At 36.7% G+C, this 26,095-nt stretch overlaps 1 protein-coding gene across 1 annotated transcript in view; it reads left to right on the forward strand.

The window, feature by feature from the left end:
* Window positions 1-26,095, forward strand: part of side-VIII (sidestep VIII) — a 930,757-nt gene that overhangs the window by 756,873 nt on the left and 147,789 nt on the right. Inside the window, 2 exon segments of the mRNA XM_067772586.1 lie at window positions 5,894-5,980; window positions 5,982-6,054. Of these exon segments, the coding sequence (XP_067628687.1) occupies window positions 5,894-5,980; window positions 5,982-6,054 (160 nt within the window).

A 26,095-nucleotide genomic window follows, 5' to 3' on the forward strand; every position in this document is an offset into this window, starting at 1 on the left:
AAGGGCTGCTAAAGCGCTTCCGATGCGCTATTCCGCCTATAGGGAAACTTCAACTTCATTTATTTGAATCAAGAATACTTGATTGAATATTTCTCACAATATTTGCATGTGCGGGTTAACTCAGTGAATAAAGGTTCGATTTCCTTCAAAGCGGTACCTCTTTATATGCTGCCTTCTGGCGTCACATGCTCTTAAGTAAGGCCTTATCATTGATCGCAGATGTAGGAAGTGCTCTCGCAAGGCTAAAACTCCAGCTATTATGAGTGGCACAGCTATCAGATCTAGAAACAGCGAATAGCAATGTCCGTAGAAAGCTTCTAGTATTTGTCAAAAGAAAGGAGTTACGTTATACTATAGATCCTAATTTCTGAAAAGGTTTTTCAGTTTGGTCAGTGAGCGAATTTTTGGTAACACCGTGCACTCATTTAGTTGTGTGAGGTCCTCACGGACCAGCCGCTTCACCTAACCTATATAATATTCTCCATTTTGGGGGCAAATATTCTTGTAGCCAAGGAAAACATATAGTTTTGATTTAATATAAAAAAAAATTACTTGCACAGATTTTAGGAGGAATATTCCCAGTTTTAATAGCTATTTTCCCTGATTTTGGGATTTTTTCTTGAGTGTACTGGCGGCATACGAATGGCGAATTTTTCGTACACGTATATGAATACGAGTTTGAAACGAAATGTAAAGAAAGATTCGAGCTTATTCGGGAAAGAAGAGAAAACTCTTGAAAGCAAATTTTTTTGTTTTTGAATGCGATAAGTACGGGTAATGTACTGTGAGCCTTGTCTTGTCAAAAAGCAGCATAAGAAACTATATCGAAGTTTGTTGGCCAATAACTTAACGACTTGAGAGCAAAACGCGAAGATATCCCAAAACATATTTCGGGAATGAGAACAATAAATAATTTTAGGCTGATCAGTTTAACAAAATATTGTCAAATCGAGAATTTAATGTGTCAGCTTCCTAATTTGAACTGGGGAAGTTATAGTTTATTGTTCTAAAAAACTTGGAAAACACTAGGCGGACAAATTAATTAAGACACAGTAAGAATTTAAAGCGTGAGGGACAGACTTTGTATATAATACCAAAAATCTCTCAGAAGCTCATATGTTTACTCTCAACTTACTGTGGTTAATGAATGCTCTTATGTCATATGAATTTCGGTGCATACAAGAAAAATTTACTCGTTGCGGAGTTCCGGGCGAAGCAACATCTAAAACATTTTTTAAATTAGAAATAAATTTTTCTCAGCGGGCGCGCTACTCGGAAATGATTAAATACCCCGAGTGTATTTCTGCCATGAAAAGCTTCTTAGTGAAAATGCATATGCTTTTCGGAGTCTGCGTGGAACATGTAGGTCCCGTCCTGGAAATATGTAGGAAAACTTAAAAGGAGCACGACGAAGATTGAAAGAAAAATTCGGCTTTAATTTTTTTGGAGGTATTTCGTCCCTTGTATTTATTTTCTTTTATTGTTCAGGCTCTGAACATAAATGGAACACGAAATGCTATTTGCTCTTTTGTACGTTGTTATGCAGAACTTTGTCTTTTTTCGCGCTACTTCTTACTTACTACAGCTTGCAATACAATGAGGAACTAAGAAAAGTGTCCCCATGCAAAAGGTTAGGTTAGGTTGGATTGAACTTGCCGGTCAATAAAAATGCCACATAGACCGAAAGTGTCTTTAGAGTTACCAGAATTTGTTTTACAACCAAACGAAAAAAGCTCAAATTAGGTACCGGGACCTATGTTATAGAATAAATCCGTCCTCTCTGCAAATACTAGGACCTTTATTCACTGAGTTGACTCGCACATGCAGATATTGTGACATATATTCAATCAAGTATTCTTGATTCAAAAAATCAAGTTGAAATTTGTCTCAAATTAATGAAACATTTGATACAAAAACAAGCAAGGAAGGCTAAGTTCGGGTGTAATCGAACATTACATACTCAGCTGAGAGCTTTGGTGACAAAGTTGTTGTTGAATGTACTAGAAGTTTCCTAGGACCTGGTTTAAATGCTAGTAGCTGGAGCCTTGACCTCGCGAGTGTAGGACACGATCATAGATATATTTCATCCTGCAGCTTTCGCTTTTTACATCTGCTGCTACTGGTGAGACCTAAATTATAAGCATGTGACATCAGAAGGCAGTGTGCAGTTAATATGCCCATAGTGAACCTTAAGTCTTCTCTGTTAAAGGATATGAGCAACTTTGTGAGTCTAACGTCGTAGGATTTGCACATGATTTTGGAAATTTTGCAGCCCCGCGCATTTGGTGTAGGCATGTTGCCCTAAAGAGAATAATGCTTCGCTCATATACGATTTTCTGTATACATTTACTTACCTGTCTGGGGTTTTGAGAAGAAACTATGTCAAACTAAGAGGCCAGTATTCTTACGGGTGAATAGGTCTGGTTCTTCCCACTTTCGGTATAAAGGCTTATCGAGCCGTTCTCCAAGATTGCGTGATGTGGTTCAGTTCTATGCAACCCTCAAAGATTATTCTAAGCCATTCTTCAATCGTTCTATCTTTCATCTGCAACATAGCAGGGGGTAACCCATCTGGACTCGGTGATTTGAACTTTGAAAACGTTTTTTATCGACCACTAAGTATTGGTATTTGTCACCAATCCTTGTACTGATCGATCCGAATTCGGAGTGTTGAAGTTGATACACAATTCTTCAGCATCATCTCCTGATGGGAAATTGTGCTGAGTAGCGTTTCAAGGGACTCTTTTTAGATGGAACTTTCTTCAGTCTTGCCGCTTCGTTGGAGCATTGATCTGTGCAAACTCACAGATAAATTTCCATGAAACCCTATTTGACCGACGCGTCGATTTATCGTTTGTTTGTCCTCAATATATCTCTCATTCTTCCCAGCATTCTTCCCAGGTTAAAGATGTTCCCCATGCGCAAATAACAAATATAACCACAAAAATAAGAAGGTACAAAGAACAAAGAGAACAAACAAAAGCAAAATCGAGAGTATAATAATTTTTTTTCTGCTTTGCTCCACTACAAAAAGCATTTTTTTTGTAGTTTTTATACTCAGCGTGCTTTGCACACAGAATATATTAACTTTGGTTGGATAACGGTTGGTTGTGCAGGTATAAAGGAATCGAGATAGATATAGACTTCCATATATCAAAATCATCAGTATCGAAAAAAAATTTTAATGAGCCATGTCCGTCCGTCCGTCCGTCCGTCTGTCCGTTAACACGATAACTTGAGTAAATTTGAGTCATCTTGATGAAATTTGGTATGTAGGTTCCTGGGCACTCATCTCAGATCGGTTTTTAAAAAAATGAGATCGGACCAAAAGCACGCCCAATTTTTCGATATCGAAAATTTCGAAAAACCGAAAAAGTGCGATAGTTCATTACCAAAGCCGGATAAAGCGTTGAAACTTGGTAGGTGGGTTGAACTTATGACGCAGAATAGAAAATTAGTAAAATTTTGGACAATGGGCGTGGCGCTGCCCCCTTTAAAAGAAGGTAATTTAAAAGTTTTGCAAGCTGTAATTTGGCAGTCGTTGAAGATATCATGATGGAATTTGGCAGGAACGTTACTATATATGTGCTAAATAAAAATTGGCAAATTTGGTTGAAGAACACGCCCACTTTATAAAAAAAAATTTTTTAAATAAAATTTTAACAAAAAATTGAATATCTTTACAATATATAAGTAAATTATGTCAACATTCAACTCCAGAAATGATCTGGTGCAACAAAATACAAAAATAAAAGAAAATTTCAAAATGGGCGTGGCTCCGCCCTTTTTCATTTAATACGTCTAGAATACTTTTAATGCCATAAGTCGAACAAAAATTTACCAATCCTTGTGAAATTTGGTATGGACGTAGACTCTATGGCGCTAACTGTTTTCTGTGAAAATGGATGAACTCGGTTGAAGCCGCGTCCAGTTTTTATACACAGTCGACCGTCTGTCCTTCCGCTTGGCCGTTAACACGATAACTTGAGCAAAAATCGATATATCTTTAATAACTTAGTTCACGTACTTATCTGAACTCCCTTTATCTTGGTATAAAAAATGGCCGAAATCCAACTATGACCACGCCCACTTTTCGATATCAAAAAATACGAAAAATGAAAAAAATGCCATAATTCTATACCAAATATGAAAAAAGGGTTGAAGCGAGGTAATTGGATTGGTTTATTGACGCAAAATGTAACTTTAGAAAAAACTTTGTAAAATGAGTGTGACACCTACCATATTAAGTAGAAGAAAATGAAAAAGTTTTGCAGGGCGAAATCAAAAGCCGTTGGAATCTTGGCAGGGATACTGTTCGTGGTATTACATATATAAAAAATTAGCGGTATCCGATAGATGATGTTCTAGGTCACCCTGGACCACATTTTGGTCGATATCTCGAAACGCCTTCACATATACAACTAAAACCCTTTTAAAACCCTCATTTATACCTTTAATTTGATACCCATATCGTACAAACACATTATATACTGGTCCACCTTTATGGCGATATCCCGAGATGGCGTCCACCTACAGAACTATGGCCCACTCCTTTTTAAAATACTCTTTAATACCTTCCATTTGATACCCATGTCATACAAACACATTCCAGGTTTACCCTAGGTTCATTTTCTACATTGTGATTTTCCCTTATTTTGTCTCCAAAGCTGTCAGCTGGGTATCTAATGTTCGGTTACACCCGAACTTAGCCTTCCTTACTTGTTATATTATCACTTGCTCCGCTCTATAACACGACGTAGCTGAAAGCAGAGCGTAAGAAATGCTATGACTTTTTCATGCTACGGCTGTGCTCAATCTTCTGTTATTGTTCAGAGCCGGTGCAGTTCTAGAACATATAGCGTGTAACCATTTTCAACCGATCGTAATCAAGAACATTCATACTCTTGAGAAAATAGTCTACCTGATTACGTATCTGCGATTCGAAAGGGCTCTTATATCGACAATTAAGAAGGATGGCTTGCGCAAGGGTGACCGAATGGCGGACGATGCGATACACGTGTATACCAATGTCTCTAAAGTAATGGAAGGAGTAGAGTCTGCGGTAGTCTGCATAGTTCCAGATATAAACAAATCTTACAAGCTGTCACATCACTGTAGTGTTTTTCATGCGGAAATAGAAACCGTTACTCAAACAGTAGAAATGTTGCAGGAATTTTTAAATTGACAGCCAAGCAGCAATTATGGCTTCAATCAATCACTGGAAATATTCGATATTGGGAAGAAATATGGATATAGTTTGGGTCCATGAGCATATGAGAATAGATGGAAATGAAGGCGTTCCAAACAGATTAGGTGAGATTAAAGGAAACAAGAGCTGCACATGATCGACAAAGCAGAGAGAGCGTGGAACACAGCGCAGGGCTAAAAAGTGTCGAAGATCATGTGCAGGTCTTACAAACTTAGATTAACATAGTTACTTTTTTCATTAAAAAGAGCATGCTTTAGGCTGGTGATGGATATTCTGACTTGACACTGCCTTTTGGCGCCACATCTTTTGAATTGGGCCTTGACAGTGATAACAGATCTAGGAAGAGCGATTTGGAAGATGAAATGATCGCACACGTTCTGTGATATCTGGAGTAGAACAGTTATCAGATCAAGAGCGGCAAGTAGCATACGTTCTGAAAAGCTTCTAGTAATTGCCAAGAGGACGGAATTATTTCATTATTTCATAACATAGGTCCTGGTTACTAATAGAGTATTATAATTTGCTCGTTGGGCGAATATCTGGTAATGCTGTGGTGAGGTCCTCACCGACCAGAAAGTTCAACCCTACCCATGCTTTCCTTAGTGTCTTTAGTTCAGTACTCAAGAAATCATAACAAAAGCTATAACAAATAAATCTGTTTATTGATTTTATCTTAACTTATAGGGCAACATATTGGAGAATAATCTTACTGAAGGAATCATCGTAGCCAATCAGAGCTTGGTGCTGCAAAATGTGAGTCGCGCACGCGCCCGGCATCTACACTTGTGTAGGCAGCAATCCAGAAGGAGATGGAGAAAGCAATCCAGTTCATTTGGATATAAGATGTGAGTACTTGCATATAAATATTTGTTAAAATTTTTTTATTATCCAATCTAATTTGTATCAATATTTTTCACTCACCTAAATTAAATCACAATCATTTTTAAAAGTCACAACTGATAAGCAGCCTCACCCTAACGCAAAAATTTATTTGTTTTTATCTTCCTGAAGAATATTAGCGCTGACACACACATGATCAAAACGTTTGTCTGCGGAAGGCAGATAGTATTTATGCTTCTCTTAGGCTTAAGAAATGTTTTTTTCCTAGCCATTCACTGTTTGCCACTCAGGTTTGGTAGGCTTTTCTTTTGATAGAAAACAAACAAATTGCCTGTCATTTCTTATGCCTGGCGAAGAGAAATTGCAAAGAAATGCAAATGCAGCACAACAAGTAGATAAGTGGCTAGCCGGGCAACAATCTTTCTAGATTCAGAAGTTTGCATAGTATGCTTTTGTATGTTTGTACATACATATATACATACATATGTACTGTAACACTCGATCACAAATTCCAACTTTTTCTGCACCGGAGACGTCATTATGAAATTCCTATGTAAAATCACCCCCTGATTCCGAAAATCAAGGATATTTTTAATTCTATGGTAACGGGTTTGAGATATTTACAAATTACCGTTTTTTTTCAAAAAAAAAACAAAAAAAATTAGGTCCACTTTTGTCCACGAATTGAGCAATTTCCGAAACGGTTTGAAGCTTTTAAAAGGTAATAAAATTTGCTATAAAGTGCGCATACAATACTTTTTGCTAGGCCCTGCAGATTCAAAGATAACGAACAATCATTACGGATTTTTTAATTTTTTTTTTTTTTTGTAAAGATATAAAAACAATTGTACTTTGCGAGGAAGGATCCCGAGTATGTGTTAGTATTCGTATATCAGTTAGTTAGCAGGTAGTTTTCGAAGGGTTATTAGATAAAAAAAAAAATGTTAGTGTCGTTTTCTCAAACCCAGGTACATTTCGAGCAAGAGCATATTTTTAAGGCAGGTAGTGTTCTCTTTGTAGAACTAGGGAACTTTTTGTTTAGGTAGGCTTGCATTTTTAACTTGATCTAAGTATAAATAATAGTACATGCACCTTTTTCCTACTGTTCAGTTTATAATTGAAGTTTATAAGCCGCCATTTACTTAAAAATATAATATGAATAAAAGGGGGCGAGAGTTTGAGTATACAAATGATCCAGATATGTTCTGTTTCATCTGCGATCAATTTATCGTTAAAAGGATGCAACGTGTGGTTTCAAATCCTTTGAAAGTTACATACTATAAGTATTTTGGAATTGAGCCTAAAAACCATGGACACCGAATACTGGGTGCACCACATGTCGAGCCGAATTGATTTTTTCGGAAACCGGAACAAAAAAGCGCATTGTAAAAATTAGGAATTTGCTCCCATTTAATGCATAGCTGACTAATTTCTGAAACAATCTATGTAGGCGACATATGAAATTTGTTAACCAAATGAAGTGGAGGGAACCAACTTGCCATTCAGTGGACTGCTATATTTGTACTACAAAAATACTTGGGGTTGGAAAGTCAAGAAAAGTAACCTGTGCGAGCTTATCTACAGTGTCATTATCAAGACTCAATTCAACTAAGCTACATTGCCAGAATCAAATTTAACTTTAATTTCGGCTCCAGTTTCATTGTCAACAGCAGTATCTGATTACGCGGAATCATGTCGTATTGGATTTCGAACGGAACACGAAAGAAACTCTTTGTCAAAAGCACAACTCAATGATTGGATAGGGGATTTAGAATTGTCAAAGGAAAAGGCCGAACTACACGCACCTCGTATGCAACAATTTAAATTTGTTTCATCCGATGTTAAGGTAACATATTATAGAACTCGTCACGAACAATTTTCCAAGTACTATACGAAGGAGAGCAATGATTATTTACTGCAAAGACATTGCTGGTCACTACATCATAAAGGATTGCCCAGAACGAATCGAGTTTCAAGTTGGGGTGGATAACATAAATACTCCCCACTTATAAAGAAGGAAAAAATAATTCTACCTTCGCTCCACATCAAGCTCTGCCTTATCAAAAACTTTGTCAAGGCTTTGGACAAAGAAGGCGAAGCTTTTCATCATTTGAAGACAATCTTTCCAGAGATTTCAGAAGCAAAAATAAAGGAAGGGATTTTTGTGGGACCGCATATAAGGAAAATGACGACCAATAACCATTTCAAAGAACTATTGTCACCAGTGGAGGGCAGCAGCGTGGGATTATTTTGAAAAGGTCGTTACTTTTTTTTTAGGCAAACACAAAAGTCCTAACTACGAGATGATAGTGAACGACTTAATCAAAAACTATGCGGAAATGGGTAAATAAAAAAACATATTTAAGACTGTTTTCTCAATTAACTTTAAAACCTATCTGCCCGATAAATAAAAAATTTTTATGAAAATTTTTAAATTTACATGAGAATATATAGCCCTAAATCTGAATTCATCGTCCAGTTCCAAGCAAACTAGAACGAGAAAAATGGAAACAAAAATTTTTTTCGGAATTGAAATATAAAGCCAGCCTAAGAAAATTATATACTAATGTGTCACTTATGTATATTTATTTAATTTACTTTTTTATTTTCTTTCAGGAGTAAATATGTCTTTAAAAATTTATTTTCTACACTCCCATTTAAATTTTTTCCCGCAAAATCTTGGCGACGAAAGTGACGAGCATGGCGAAGGGTTCACCAGCAAAGGAAAATGATTGAAAGTTGGTATCAAGGATTCTGGGATGTCGATATGATGGGTGACTGCTGTTGGTTTCTCATAAGAGAAACCGATCCTAATCTAAATAAGTGTCAAAACAGGACACATAACTTTGTATACCTTTCATGAACATGAAATGGTATATTTACTTTGGTCCGATTTTTGTAACGTTGAGAAATATTGAAGATGGACTCACCATTAAGTATACCGAATTGATCAGGGCGACGAACTGAGTTGATATAGCCATGTCCGTCTGTCCGTCTGTCCGTCCGTCCGTCGGTCCGTCCGTCTGTATGTTTGAACGCAAACTAGTCCCTCAAATTTTGAGATATCTCAATGAAATTTGGCACAAGGATGTTTTTTTTTTATTATATTAGGCATTTGTCGGATCCGGTAGGATCGGACCACTAACACATATATCCCCCATACAACCAATCGTTCAGATAAGAACGATTTTGGTCATTCCTGTCGAAAGTTAGAAAGTATAAAATGAAACTCTGTGATATAAATTCTAATATATCATAGAAGATATCCTGAAAAAATCACTTTGATCGGATCTATATATAATATATATCCCATACAACCGATCGTTCAGACAGAAAGATTTCTCCCTTAATTTCAAACATAAAACGTTAAACTTGGTGATATTTATTCTAATATAAATAAAATAAATGTAAGGCGCGATAACCTCCGAAGAGATCTATGGCCGAGCTTCTCTTCCAATTTGCGTCGTGCTCCTCTTGATTTTCCCTACAAATTGGCCGGACGGGACCTACATGATTTTATGCCGACTCCGAACGGCATCTGCAAGGCAGATGGGTTTTCACTGAGAGCTTTTCATGGCAGAAATACACCCGGAGGGCTTACCAAACACTGCCGAGGGGCGACCCCGCTTAGAAAAATTTACTTCTAATTGAAAAACCTTATTTCTAAAATGTTTGATGTTGCTTTGCCCGGGGTTTGAACCCAGGGCATCCGGTGTGGTAGGCGGAGCACGCTACCATTACACCACATCTAATATATCATAGAAAATTTCATGAAGAAATCATTTCGATCGGAGCTATATATAATATATATACCATACAAGCGATCGTTCAGATAGAAAGATTTTTAGCCATTTCTCCCTTAATTTCCAATACAAAAACGTTAAACTTAGTGATATTTATTCTAATATATCACAGAAGATTTCCTGAAAAAAATCACTTTGATCGGAGCTATATGTATATAGTATATACCTATCATATACAACCGATCGTTCAGATAGAAAGATTTTTGGCCATTTCTCCCTTAGTTTCCAATATAAAAACGTCAAACTTGGTGATATATATTCTAATATATTATAGAAGATTTCCTGTAGAAATCATTTCGATCGGAGCTATATATAATATGTATCCCATACAACCGATCGTTCAGATAAGGGGGTTTTTTGCCATTTTTTTATCATACTCAGCTGAGCAGAGCTCATAGAGTATATAAACTTTGTTCGCATAACGGTAATCCGTACGGCATAAACTAATCGAAATATATATAGACTTCTATATATCAAAATGATCTGGGCGAAAAAAGAAATTCTTATAGCCATGTCCGTCGGTCCGTCCGTCCGTCCGTCTGTCCTCCCGTCCATCCGTAAACACGATAACTTGAGTAAATTTTGAGGAATATTGATGAAATATGGTATGTAGGTTCATGGGTGCTCATCTCAGATTGCTATTAAAAATGAAGGAAATCGGACTACAACCACCCTGATTTTTTCGATATCGAAAATTTCGAAAAACCGAAAAAGTGCGATAATTCATTACCAAAGACGGATAAAGTGATGAAACTTGGTAGGTGGGTTGACGTTATGATGCAGAATAGAAAATTAGTAAAATTTTGGACAATGGGCGTGGCACCGCCCACTTTTAAAATAAGGTAATTTAAAAGTTTTGGAAGCTGTAATTTGGCAGTCGTTGAAGATATCATGATGAAATTCGGCAGGAACGTTACAACTATTACTATATATGCTTTAAATAAAAATTAGCAAAATGGGATGAAGAACGCGCCCACTTTTAAAAAAAAAAATTTTTTAAGTAAAATTTTAACAAAAAATTTAATATCTTTACTTTATATAAGTAAATTATGTCAACCTTCAACTCCAGTAATAATATGGTGCAGGAAAATACAAAAATAAAGGAAAATTTAAAAATGGGTGTGGCTCCGCCCTTTTTCGTTTAGTTTGTCTAGAATACTTTTAAAGCCATAAGTCGAACAAAAATTTACCAATCCTTGTGAAATTTGGTAGGGGCATAGATTCTATGACGGTAACTGTGTTTTTTGAAAATGGCTGAAATCAGTTAAAGCCACGCCCAGTTTTTATACACAGTCGACCGTCTATCCTTCCGCTCGGCCGTTAACACGATAACTTGAGCAAAAATCGATATATCTTTACTAAACTTAGTTCACGTACTTATTTGAACTCACTTTATCTTGGTATAACCACGCCCACTTTTTCGATATCGAAAATTAAGAAAAATGAAAAAAATGCCATAATTCTATATCAAATATGAAAAGAGGGATGGAACATGGTAATTGGATTGGTTTATTGACGCAAAATATAACTTTAGAAAATACTTTGTAAAATGGGTGTGGCACCTACCATATTGAGTAGAAGAAAATGAAAAAGTTCTGCAGGGCGAAATCAAAAGCCCTTGGAATCTTGGCAGGAATACTGTTTGTGGTATTACATATATAAGTAAATTAGTGGTACCCGACAGATGATTTTCTGGGTCACCCTGGTCCACATTTTGTTTGATATCTCGCAAACGCCTTCACATATAAAACTCCCTTTTAAAACCCTAATTAATACCTGTAATTTGATACCCATATCGTACAAACACACTCTAGAGTCACCCCAGGTCCACCTTTATGGCGATATATCGAAAAGGCGTCACCTACAGAACTAAGGCCCACTCCCTTTTAAAATACGCATTAACACCTTACATTTGATTCCCATATCGTACAAACACATTCTAGATTCACCCCTGGTCCACCTTTATGGAGATATCTCGAAAAGGCGTCCACCTATAGAACTAAGGCCCACTGCCTTTAAAAATACTCATTAGCACCTTTCGTTTGATATCCATATCGTACAAACAAATTCTAGAGTCACTCCAGGTCCACCTTTATGGCGATATATCGAAAAGGCATCCACCTACAGAACTAAGGCCCACTACCTTTTAAGATACTCATTAGTGCCTTTCATTTGATTCCCATATTGTTCAAGCACATTCTAGATTCACCCCTGGTCCACCTTTATGGAGATATCTCGAAAAGGCGTCCACCTATAGAACTAAGGCCCACTGCCTTTAAAAATACTCATTAGCACCTTTCATTTGATATCCATATCGTACAAAAAAATTCGAGAGTCACTCCAGGTCCACTTTTATGGCGATATATCGAAATGGCGTCCACCTATAGAATTATGGCCCACTCCCTTTTAAAATACTCTTTAATACCATCTATTTGATACACATGTCATACAAACACATTCCAGGGTTACCCAAGGTTAATTTTCCTTCAAAGTGACTTTCCTTTATTTTGTCTCCAAAGCTCCCAGCTGAGTATGTAATGCTCGGTTACACCCGAACTTAGCATTCCTTACTTGTTTTATATTTATCTTGAAAATCGTATAGGTATGTACATTTGTTCACTATATATTTCTTATCTTATCCATCCGATTATTTGGATATTACGAACGGGATAAGATTATTGTTCAGCCCCATTCATGAAAGGTATGAAGTCTTCGGCACAGCCGAAGACAATCCCCTCCTTACTGTTCAATTATAAAATAAGGTCATAGAGTTAAGACAGAACCTTATGTACATATGCTATTATTTGTACAGTACTTAAGTTTTACTATATGGATATATTTATTTGAATGCTTATAACTTTTGTATTAGTCCATCGATTTTGTTGAATGAAAGCTTATTTTTTTTTGGAATAAAACAGAGCTTAGAGAGAAAAAAATCTGCATAAAAATAAAAAGTTTTCGAGATCCCTCCTCGGAAAGTACAATTTTTTTTATATTGTTACAAAAGAAATTGAAACAATCCGTAATGATTGTTCGTTATCTTTGAATCTGCAGAGCCAAGCAAAAAGTGTTGTGTGCACAGTTTATATAAATTTTATTACCTTTTAAAAGGTTCAAACAGTTTTGGAATTGCTCAATTCGTTCTTGAGATACACATGATTAAGTGGACCCAATTTTTTTTTTTTTTTTGTTTTTTTTTTTTTTTTGAAAATTCGTAAATATCCCAAAAACGTTACCATAGAATTAAAAATAACAAACTTGAATTTCGGAATCAAGGGGTGATTTTACATAGGAATTTCATAATGGCGTCTCTGGTGCATTTTGGCTGTAAACCAGTGTAATCAAATATAAGAATGGAAAACTACTTTTAGCCTAAAACTTTCATTGGGACATACGCATCCTGCATCAACCGCTTTTGCATCCTGTACCAGTTGGTAGAGCAACTGTCAAAGCATTCATCTTACTTTTACACAGATTTTCTTGTGAGTTATGCGAATATGAACTTTTATACACAGATAGAAATAACTAGTATCCCAGCTAACCATACAATACCTAGAAAAATTTATAAGAGGTTGAAATCAAATTTTTAAATGCGATAATCATTTTTTAATATAATACGTTTTGAATAAATGTTATTGATTTCTTATACGTGTTCGACAAGAAGACACTATCACCTACTGCACCGTTAAGTGATACAAGAAAGCAATACGCATAGGCAAGGCCGAATCTTGGCAATGCTTCTGCTCGTCGATTAGCAACTGCCGTGATTCGTGTAGGTTCAGCAAGTTTCTGTCTAAGAAATTTCACAACAATCACTTCATGAGAGGTTAGAAGAAATATATAAGATTTGCTCTTAACAGTTTCTCTCCCTTCAAATCACCGGTCGCTGGTGGTATCACTCCGGTGTTCCAGAGACTTGGTGAGCCTATTATTCTCTGTCTGGAAATGGTGTATAGAACAAGCATAGCAATAGGCTATATTCCCCGAAGCTCGGGAAGGTTTAAAGTCATTTTGTTACCCTAAGCAAGCAGAAGATCACAAGAATACGCTAAAGACTTCAGACCAATTAGCCTTATCTCCTTCATGTTGAACGTTCTGGAAAAGCTCTTGGATATCCACACTAGCTCTATCCTAAATGGATCAAAGCTTTCTACGGTACAATATGCGTAAATCAAGGGCATTTCTACCCTTTTTTTTTCATTTCTACCCTCACAGCGCTCCGTGAGCTCATAGGTATCATATAGAGATCCCTACACTTCAATGAATACACTCTGGCTGCCTTCTTAGATATATCGGGAGCCTTCAACAATAAAGAGATGGACGTTGTTACCAACGCCCTGGAAAGGGCTGGCATAAAAATCCTTATATGCCAATGGACTAAATCAATTCTGGTGAATACGGCGATACAAGATATAATGGGTTCGGTAACAACAACCCCGTTATTGTGCAAAAGAACTCCCCAGGGAGGAGTTTCCTTACTTCTTCTGTGGGCGGTTGCGCTGAACGAAATTCTACTAGAGCTCTTAAAAATGAAGTGAAGGTCGTCGCATATGCAGACGTCGTCGTAATTGCATTATCAGGTCCTTTCCTTTAAACTTTAAGTGAAACACCAAAAGGGGCGCTTCGACCAAAAGGGGCGACTTTGCGAATTTGACTTACGAAGCTCGAGGTAGTATGACCACAATAGTATCCTAAGAACGCTTCCTAGTTATGTTCCATCATCATAATATCATATGCCGGCAGTAAGTTTTTACAAGTGAAACAGGGTTAAATTCCCTTTAATAGGGGACTAGACAGAATACAAAGAAGGGGGAAATTTCACTCTACAACGAGGGTTCCAAAACGGAATTCGGTGTGGGAGTGGGTGTCTTCTTTGAGTATTTTAAGGTGTCAATGTCAGTCGATCTTACCAACCTAGCTCACACTAGGTTTATAACTATGGGCAGTTATATACTACCGAAGCTTCAGGAAGCAGCAACAAGATATTAGCAAATTCATTTTCTGCACCAATTGTTTTGAACACAACACGGATTAGCTATACTAAAACAGCAGAAATCGGTTCCACGAGAATGCTTTTAAAATGGCGCCTGTGAGCTACATGAGGTTTTGGGGTACTACAAGTCTGAAATTACAGAAGGGGTTAAGAAACTGATTGAAATTCCCTACAGGCTGCTCGATCACTGCTATGACTTTCAAGCGGAAAGTGTAGTCATGAAGAAAGCATCAGAAATTCTGGAGGAAGTGTGTTTAGGCTGCAGTCGCGTCAATAGGGTATATGTAGTCTTTCGGTAATAAAGGCAATAATCTCACACTGTACTTAATCAAGAAGTGTACTGAAATGCAAGGAAGCATTGTAGAGGTTTCTTTCGTGCTTACCATACATATATAAAATGAATGATATGAAATGATACAAATGAAGGTAACGAAAAGGCCGATGAGTTGGCAAGGCTGGTGCATCACGCAATGAATCGTTCCAAGTGCGAGCTTCAGGAAGAAAAGGTTAAGCACATTCTGTGTTCGTTTCCTGAGCTCGAGAGGCGGCAGAGTTGCCAGATCTTATTTTGGTTATGGTGGATAACTTTATGACAATATATTAACCCACAGTAGGCATAAAAGTTTCTGCAAGTTTTTCTCATGTGCACTTCCGCAAAAACTATGGCATTTAAATAGTTGCTACGGTCTGGTTGACAGCATCGATTGTCGCTCTCTTGCTTTTGTTATTGCTTTAACAGCTACGATTTTCGGAAATTTAAATTACAAACAAACTGGTTATATCAGCAAACTTTACCAAATTTCTTTTCGTTTTACTTTATTACTTTTGCTTTAATCATACATTTCATATGCCAATGGCAATTGTGGGTCGTGCGTGCATTTGTGCATTCTGAATGTTCATTAGTCTAAGTTTATGGGGCGGGGGACGGACGTAACTATGAAAGTACTGATAAATTGCATGGAATTTCAATTTGTTGAAATTTTCGTATTCTAATCTTAGGCCCACTTTAAAAACTTCAAATTTATTGCCTTTTTGTGGGGGAGAAAAAGAAAACCAAATATAAAATCACTTGGTTTTGATAACGTTGCTGGGTATGTCTTATTTTAAAATATAATATCTGAAAAACCTTAAAAGCTCTTATGAAAGGGCTCATTAATAAAGTTAATTACAAATAAAACAAATGAAAGTTTGCGATCGATTTTTGAATAACTTCCGGAGGAGCTAGATCCTTAAAGTAAGAACATATTAGGAAATCTTGAACATAGGTTCGAGCGCTTATAAAATTTTATGTTTTGGATAAAAAATCCTACAAGATGTACAAGAAACCTTCTATTGCGCTTACCGCACTACCGTACTTATCCACATGTATGGTATTTATAAAGATTTCGGAAATTTGTCCTTCCTATTTGGTGCTAAATGAAAATCCCTCCCTTAACTCAAACATGTTGAGAATGAGCACAAGCACAAAACGTACTCAATCTCGTTTCCACCTCCAACATGCATTTCCTACATCTGCTAACACTGACAAGGCGTGATTTATAGGTATCTGACGTCTGAAAGCAGTGTCTAGTAAGAATACCCATCATGAGCCTACAATGCTCTTTTTTCAATGATAAAAGTTAGTCCAAGATTTTTAGATCTGCACATGATCTTCGACACTTTGCAGCCCCGCGCTTTGCGTTCTTTTTATCTCGATCAATCTGGTTGCAATGTTAACGGTACACACATCGATCGTTGCGGCCCTGTTTAGCTAGCTCATCCGCTAGTTCATTTTCGTCTTTCCTCATATACTCAGAGACTCAATATATATGAATATTTCTCCCTATCTCTCTTCTTTCTAGGGTTTGCTTATACTCTAACACATGTTGTCCTATGAGTGATTTTTGTTGCTAGCCAATGTCAAAATTGATGCGGCTGTTGTTTAAACTATTTTTCTCCAGTGTTTCTACTGCTTTAGTCACGGTCACCACTTCCACCTGAAAAACAATTAAGTGACCTAGCAGCTTATAGAATCTATATATTTCCGGATCAGTGCAGACCCTACACTTTCCACTACTTTCGTACCATCGGTGTATACGTGCGCCAACCGTCCACCTCTATTGTTGCTCTAAGAGTGCCATCGAATACATGTTGGGACCAGTTAGTCTGTTTGACCAATATTTGATGACGCTATACTACTATGACCCAATGGTTTGCGGTGAAGCTGCCCTGAGGAGTTGAGTGCCGTTGCAGTTGTTAGCGCTATGTTTTTCGTCATCAGATCTACGGTTGAAATAGCACCAAACCCACTTTTTCCGCTTCTTTTTCCAGTTTGGAGTAAGCAGACCTACAGGCTCGGGTGTTCAGGCCGATGACGTCAATGTCGTCATAATACACCAGTTATTGCACGCTCATTAAGGATATTGTTCCAGAGTTCTTCAGCTTACTCGGCGAGGTTCTTCCCAATTCTGCTTGAGTGGATGGTGCTGTTCACCGCAATTTTGCACTGCCGTATATGTTTTGTGGGGAAACTCAATCCAGAAGCAACGGCATATAGGCAGCTCCTGATCGTACTGCCGAAGGCGGCTTTAAAATCGACGAAGAGGTGATGTGTGCCAATTCGTTTTTCGTGTTTTTCTTTTCATGGTTTTGAGTATAGTTGATCAGGTCAGAACACTTAGATTCAAATCGTCAGGCATACCTTCGTCCGACCATATTTTGCAAACATCCTGGGGCATACGGTTTACCAACTCCTCGCCGCCGTATTTGAGTCGCCCTGGAGGCAATTTATAAGCTCAAATTATCACCGTACAATCCGGAGATGATCTGGAACTCGTCCTAGAAATATACCCTGCATGGCCCTTAGAAATTGATGATTGCGAGTTTGGTTATTCTGGTTTAAATTTGGGGGAATAATAGTTATATGAGGACATTTATAATAACCAAATGCAAGTTTACATAAATTCAAATTAATTCTATTAGTGCTGACGAGAAATTTACCATTCCCGAAACTTATTTCTGTCTCAAATTAGTGAAGAAAAATCATTTGAAAATAAAAATTGGTCACTGAGAAAGAGAGAAAAGAATTATAAATAAATACATCTCACTAAAAAATCCCTCTTTTTTTCTTGGATATCGGTTATTATCATTGAAAAACCGAACTGCTTTTCGTGTTCTCGGTTAAATGCACTCTCTGATTTCTAAGCGTTAATCCAAAAGAACATCGCCATCTCTGCTAGGTTTTGAAAATCATCACACATATTGTTTCTAATTACTGTTTTTATGTACGGGTCCCTTTTTCGCTCTTATTTGGAATCCAAATCTATAAATAAAATTTTGGTTGTAAAGATGGAGATTCGGACTATTAGCGAGCTTCGGGCAATTCTGGTCGTAGTGCTTTTGTTTGGCTATATTTTATTAAAATAATTTGTTAAAAATAAACGATTGTGAGCAAACAAAGAAATCTATTTGTACTATGGGACTATTGTGAATATTTGCACTGCATTACCGGCAGTTGTTACCATACGCCAGATGGCAGCGCAAGCTGTAAATTTTAATTGATTGATAGAACAGCTGATTTCTGTTGATATTTGATAAGAGACTTCTATATTTTGGTTGCGCAAGTAGTAGGGTGCTGTCAAAAGCCTTTTTACGTGATGATGGATCTTAATATGTTTTTTTCATATAAATATCGATCTTATTTGGCGAGCTATGTAAATCTAAATTTGCAGTTGTATGCGATCTTTCTAGATGGTGAAACAAACTAGACGTATTACCACTAGTTTTATAACATATTTTGCAATAGTGGCATATTGCAAAAGTATTACTGATTTTGTCAAAATGGATCAAAATGATTGACTTTTTACTTCGTAGCTTTTTGGCAACACAATTTTTTTCTTCCAACTCAATGATGTCTTCTGTTCACATTGAACTTTTGTAAGAATTTTTCAATATTCAGAGATGCCAACTTGTTAAGTATTCATCTAAAATAAACACAAATCTGACATTATGTATGTAATAATACTCAGCTGAGCAGAGCTCACAGAGTATATTAACTTTGTACGCATAACGGTAATCCGTAACGGCATAAACTAATCGAGATAGATATAGACTTCTATATATCAAAACGATCTGGGTGAAAAAAGAAATTTATTTAGCCATATCCGTCCGTCCGTCCGTCTGTCCGTCCGTCCGCAAACACGATAACTTGAGTAAATTTTGAGATATCTTGATGAAATTTTGTATGTAGGTTCCTGGGCATTCATCTCAGATCACTATTTAAAATGAACGAAATCGGACTATTTTCGATATCGAAAATTTCGAAAAACCCAAAAAGTGCGATAATTCATTACCAAAGACGGATAAAGCGATGAAACTTGGTAGGTGGGTTGACCTTATGACGTACAATAAAAAACTAGTAAAATTTTGGAAAATGGGCATGGCACCGCCCACTTTTGAAAGAAGGTAATTTTAAAGTTTTGAAAGCCGTAATTTGGCAGTCGTTGAAGATATAATGATGAAATTTGGCAAAAGCGTTACTCCTATTCCTACATGTGTGCTAAATAAGGATGACGAACACGCCCACTTTTTAAAAAAAAATTTTTTAAAAGTCAAATTATAACAAAAAATTTAATATCTTTACAGTATATTAGTAAATAATGTCAACGTTCAACTCAAATAATGATATGGTGCAACAAAATACAAAAATAAAAGAAAATTTAAAAATGGGCGTGGCTCCGCCCTTTAATTTAAATTGTCTGGAATACTTTTAATGCCATAAGTCGAACAAAAATTAACCAATCCTTGTGAAATTTGGTAGGGACATAAATTCTATGACAATAACTGTTTTTGTGAAAATGGGCGAAATCGGTTCAAGCCACGCCCAGTTTTCATACACAGTTAACCGTCTGTCCTTCCGCTCGGCCCTTAACACGATAACTTGAGAAATAATCGATATATCTTTAATAACTTAGTTCACGTACTTATCTGAACTCACTTTATCTTGGTATAAAAAATGGCCGAAATCCGACTATGACCACGCCCACTTTTTCAATATCGAAAATTACGAAAAATGAAAAAAAAATGCCATAATTCTATACCAAATATGAAAAAAGGGATGCAAAATTGTAATTGGATTCGTTTATTGACGCAAAATATAACTTTAGAGAAAACTTTGTAAAATGGGTGTGACACCTTCCATATTAAGTAGAATAAAATGAAAAAGTTCTGCAGAGCGAAATCAAAAGCCCTTAGAATCTCGGCAGGAATACTGTTCGTGGTATTACATATATAAAAAAATTAGCGGTACCCGACAGATGATGTTCTGTGTCACCCTGGTCAACATTTTGGTCGATATCTCGAAAACGCCTTCACATATAAAACTAAAGGCCACTCCCTTTTAAAACCCTCATTAATATCTTTAATTTGATAGACATATCGTACAAGCACATTCTAGAGTCACACCTGGTCCACCTTTATGGCGATATCCCGAAATGGCGTCCACCTATACAACTATGGCCCACTCCCTTTTAAAATACTCTTCAATACCTTCCATTTGATACCCATGTCATACAAACACATTCCAGGGTTACCCTAGGTTTATTTTCCTACGTGGTGATTTTCCCTTATTTTGACTCCAAAGCTCTCAGCTGAGTATGCAATGTTCGGTTACGCCCGAACTTAGCCTTCCTTACTGGTTTTATTTATTCATATTTTATTTGTTTTACCAAAATTTTAGACGCTGCTAATTCTACCGCTAGAAAAAAGAATAAGAAATGGGAATACAGTACTCGATATTTAGAAAAAAACATCGATAATCGCACTGTGAACCTAGTACTCGATGTATCGATACTTTTGCAGCTCTAATATGTAGGGGGGGGGGGGGGGGGGGGGGGGCGCCTCGTTGTATATGATTTAAAAAAATTTTTTGTTTTAAATTTAATGACTGGTCTGACATCAAATGTATATCAGTATATCTTTATTTGTCAATTTCACAGCTACATGTTAATTTGTACTGTGCTTTTAAACGCACCCTACTGCTCCAAAGTACGAAAGGTCAGTTGTCTACAAAATAGTCGGTGTCAAATTGCCTTATTCGAAATATTTAATTGAGAAATTGTATTGTGCTTCTAATTAAGGCAAAGCAAAGAGAGTACGAATTGAATATTTTAAATTGTTTTAATATTTGATATTGCATATTTATACAGACATATGTGCATCTAAATGAATTTGTAAAGACGCCCACCAAAAAAATGGAGCCTCATATAAGCTTTATTTCTTAAAAGGCTTACAGATTGAGGTCTTAACTGTGTAAGGAGTTTCAGTTGTAAGGCTGTGTGCCTCTGTGCTGTGTTGAATTATTCAGTTGACAACGAGGGTGGAGTTGACATCGAGAGTAGAGGTGACATCGAGAGTGGAACAACTATTGCGTGACACCGTGACGCAATATGGCGCCAGTAACTCCAGACTTGTACCACCTCTTTTTCAGCTGCCAACATTTCGACTCACTTCACCATGATTGCCAAAAGCCTAAGGAGCGACATCTCTTGGAAAATTCTGTGTTAACAGACATTTAATCTGTTATCACCTCTATTCGCTTATAACTCATAAATAACTCTGCCTGATATGACCGCAGAATTTATCCGGAATCGAGCTAGATATACTTTTTATATCATAGTTTTTAGCATCAGGTTTGATTGAACCATGTTCGTCCGTCTGTTAGCACATTAGCTTGAGTAAAAATTTATATAACTGCACGAAATTTTGTATTTTGGCTTATCTTGAATAGAGTGGTATTGTAAAGGTGTGAAATTGAACGATAACTACGCCTACTTTTTCGAAATCGAAAACTTCGAAAAATGTAAAATTAATCGCATTCATTATCAAAGACCGATAAAGCTATGAGACTTGATACGATGATGAATTTAGAAATTTGGAAAAAACTTTTAGAAGATCACGCGAACTTTTACCTTTTACGTGCCCGGTGGTCTACATTTGTTACATTTTGAGAGAAAAATTCAAATAAAGTAAAAAGTTCCGACATAGCAATGTCCAGGGTTTTCAATAGCTTCTATATTATCGATTCTAAGTCGATTGGGTTCATAAAATCATTCGAGATGTTACTTGTTTGACCCAGATCCTACGCTGCTGTGCCGGACGGTTTTACACAATTCTTCATAATGTGACGAATATTAGCAACACTAAGGGATACTATCATATCTAAGCCAACACTAAGCAGTGACTTGTATGCACATCATTAAATCAATCACTATGTCTATACATATGTCCATACAAGCAGCGGAGAACAACGCACAAACACATGCATATATTTGAGATACTCCCAAAAGTAGGCAACAATTTTTGCAAGTCTCATTCACATATACACGCGCATATGAGAAGCTATAAACGTAGTTATAGCTGGTAATTTTATAGCTGGTAACTAACTAGTAAATTCTAGAAATAGAAATGCCTAGAAATATGCCAACGAGGAAACCAAACAGTATAAAAGCAGCAACAGTTGAGGCACGACGAATCAGTTTGATTTAAGCAAGCTATCAGTGCGAAGCATAAGTGTTTTTGTGAAGTACTTTAATAAAGGCCATTTGGCACTATTGAATAGTGGAGTTATTTATTCAACATTTTATTGATTCGAACGTTAGTAGAAGGTCGCATTAGAAACAAAAGGCTTCGGATGGCATTGGATGGAACCCGTTCTCCGATTTCGAAAAGTAATTTTTCCGTTTAACATAATGTTTCCGACTACAAACATCCATCTTATCCTGTACGTTGTTGAGCTGAACAGAAAACATGTAATTGGTGTAATAAAACCAGAGTGCGATGCACGTGATGATACAAATACCTTTGGCTTAATTCCTGAAAGCTTAAGGTTGAAAAAAGAGTGAAAGTGTAAGAATTGCCGTCATCTTAAATATTTCGTGTTTCACGCTGCGTTAGGACAAAACAAAAATGCTCTAATTTATTTAATAATTTAGCAAAAATTTAAACAACGTGACATCAGGACGGACAAGGCGACAGCTGTTTCGATTATACCTTTTTTTAAATCTCTTCAAAGCCTTTTCTCCCGGGAGTGGAATTCGAACCCTGCACTCCTACGATGGTTGAAGTGTTATAAACGAATTCAGCCACGTCATGCCTTAGTTGTGTAAACCTTATCCCAATTGCCTTCTTAGCATATTTTATTTATTCATAGCCCATACTTCGTAAGACATCATATGGTAAAGTTATGCGTTGGTAAGGCGGTTTCAGAGAAACTTGAATTTTTCATACAAATAGACAATATTGATGTTAATTCGTTGCAGTTCTATAAATAGAACAAAGCAACAACACCAAGTTTCACTGAAACCGCCTTACCAACGCATAACTTTACCATATGATGTCATACGAAGTATGGACTATGAATAAAGAAAATATGCTAAAAAGGCAATTGGGATAAGGTTTACACAACTAAGGCATGACGTGGCTGAATGCGTTTGTAATACTGCAACCACCGTAGGAGTGCAGGGTTCGAATTCTACTCCCGGGAGAAAAGGCTTTGAAGAGATTTAAAAAAAAGGTATAATCGAAACAGCTCTCGCCTTATACGTCCTGATGCCACGTTGTTTAAATTTTTCCTGAATAATTAAATAAATTAAAAATTGCTTCAAATAAATGTTTTCATACATTTAAAGCAATAAGGGTAATCCCCGCTTAAAAATTCATAAAAATGTTCTAAGTCTATTGGTAACAAACAATTTAACACCGTTGCGTTATATACCTAAATGCCTGACTCAGAGGCCTGGTTCACGTGCCCTGCGTGCCTTGCAATCCTACACAGTTCCATCTAAGCTAGTGGATTCCTGCACTGAAATCCCTCATGACCTTGGGCCAAAAACAAGGTTTTGTTAGGATGGTTTCCCGGACATCAGGGACATTAAGTTAATGAACATGCAGATTACATAGCAAAGCAGGGTGCTATAGCAGCATTTTATGGTCCAGAGCCCTTTTGTGAACTTAAAAAAGCACACACCAGGGAAACTGTAAGTAACTACGAAACTAAACAATTTAAACGTCACTGGATGACTGCCCAGGGCAAAGACAGGCTAAACTGTTTATACTTCCGGCATTAAAAGTATCAGCTCTACTCATTAATCTAAGCAGGGAGGACCTAAGAACTTTCACTGGGTACTATACGCGACACTGGTCTACGATATCACCTAAGTAAGTTAAATCTATCCGATACTCAAATTTGTCGGTTCTGTGAGCTGGATGATGAAACGCCGGTTCACATTATCCGCGAATGCGTCGCTCTAGCTAGGCTGAGACTAACCTATCTAGGTGGTAGGACTCTTAGTCCCTATGTGATATGGAGTAAAAAGCTTGAAGAGGTACTTCGATACATCAAAAGCCTAGAGATACAAAATTAGACTGAAAGGGCATGCATAGTATATCTGCACGAAGGTCGCAGTGTTTGCAGGCCTAGTAATAATAATAATAACAATAGTATATACCTAAATTACAGAAATGTTTCACCTCAGTAATGATATGATGTAGCAAAGTACGAAACTTTGAAAATAGACGTGGCCTTGCCCCTTTTTTAGGAAATCTCTCTATGATACTATTAATGCTATAAATCGAGTGAAAATCGATCTATTCTAACGTAAGTTGGTATCTATAGGAAATGTATCTATTAAAAACCTGTTTACTGTAAAAGTTGGCGAAATCAGTGAGAAGTCACTGCGCTTTTTATACTCAGCAAGCTTTGCAAGCCGTGCAATTTGCAATTGAGTTTGGAAATATTTACATTCTTTCAGCATCGGAAAATCAATTTGTGTGTTTTTGAGCTGTTAAAAAATGTTCAAGCACGCGGGACTATTCAACGACATTGTTGATTTTTATCAAAGGATGAGAAAGGCCTGTTATGTATGCATTTTCTTTTCAAATTCTTTTAAAAAGCCTCTGAAGAGAAAATTGGACACAGTCACGCAATGCACTAGTTTCAAACTACCGGTTAAATGATTACCTTCGAGACAGTGATAATCGGATGCAGAGCGGAACAGCTGGCAGCCATACTTGTACCAACAGCGCCTTTATTGGCGCTTTATGAATTTAATAAATGAATTACTAAAAGGAGCGACTAGTATAGAACCAATTACGACTAAACCACTTAAGAACACGTTCAAAAGTATGCAAAAGAGGATGATTGCCATTTCGTAGGACATCGAAAAGCTAAAATTGTCAGTTTGAAACAAAGCGAGGAGATAGAAGTTGTACCGTCTCTTAAAGAGGTACACTCAGAGAAAAATGTCGTTCTAAAATCCAGCACGACCGGCCTCAATTCAAGCTCTTCATGTTCTCACTCTCCCCAAAGGTTCTTGAAAAACGAACGACCTGTTCTCAAAACAACAACCTTGTTCTTGAACTGACAACCGTTTTCTTGAAAAGAGAACGGCTGGTCTTAAAATATGAACAAATGTTCTATTAATGAGAACAATGTTCTTAAATTAAGAACAATGTTCTTAAATTAAGTTGAAGAAAAAAGAAACGGTATAGTTCGTGTGCACTACAATCTTAAATGCAACATCTGGCGCAAGCTATCAAGCAGCTGCAGTGACCCAGCGATCGTGTGGCGCGAGTTCGATCGCCGTCAAACTGAATTTTTTTTTAACAATTTTTTTATATTCTATTTTTTAAATCTTATTTTTCGTTCAGCGCCATTCACATATGCACAGGTAATTCTCAACCTTGTTATGAAATGTTTTAAATATATATTCAAATTACATCATAAATTAAGAAAAATTTCCCGATAAAAGAAATATATGAAAAGATGCATATTATGCGTTTTTTCAAACCTTTTGGAATTTTAATAATAATTTGTTTTGTTATTAATATTTTTTATTAATTACAACAAATTATTTATTAATAAAAAAAAATGAATGGGTGCTACTTGAAAAAATTATTTTCCCCACTCTCCCCAATGGTCAAGGCCAAACCGTTCTAGGAATGAGACCGAAAAATGTTAAATCGACCACAAATTGTTCTCGAAGCGTGAGAACGGAAAATGTTAAATCAAGCCCAAATAGTGCTTGAAATGAGCACAGAAGGTTCACACATCAATACTAAACTGGTCATAAAATACGAACGGCGTGCTTGGAAAAACCGTTCTTAAAACAAGCCCATCGGTCACGAGTTAAGAAAAAACGTACTTAACAGACTTTTTTCAACGAATGTTCTTAACCCAGATAGTACCAATGTACTAAATATAGTACACCTAGA

This window comes from Eurosta solidaginis, chromosome 3, assembly GCF_040869045.1.
Source record: "Eurosta solidaginis isolate ZX-2024a chromosome 3, ASM4086904v1, whole genome shotgun sequence".
In the NCBI taxonomy this organism is placed as follows: Eukaryota; Metazoa; Arthropoda; class Insecta; order Diptera; family Tephritidae; genus Eurosta; species Eurosta solidaginis.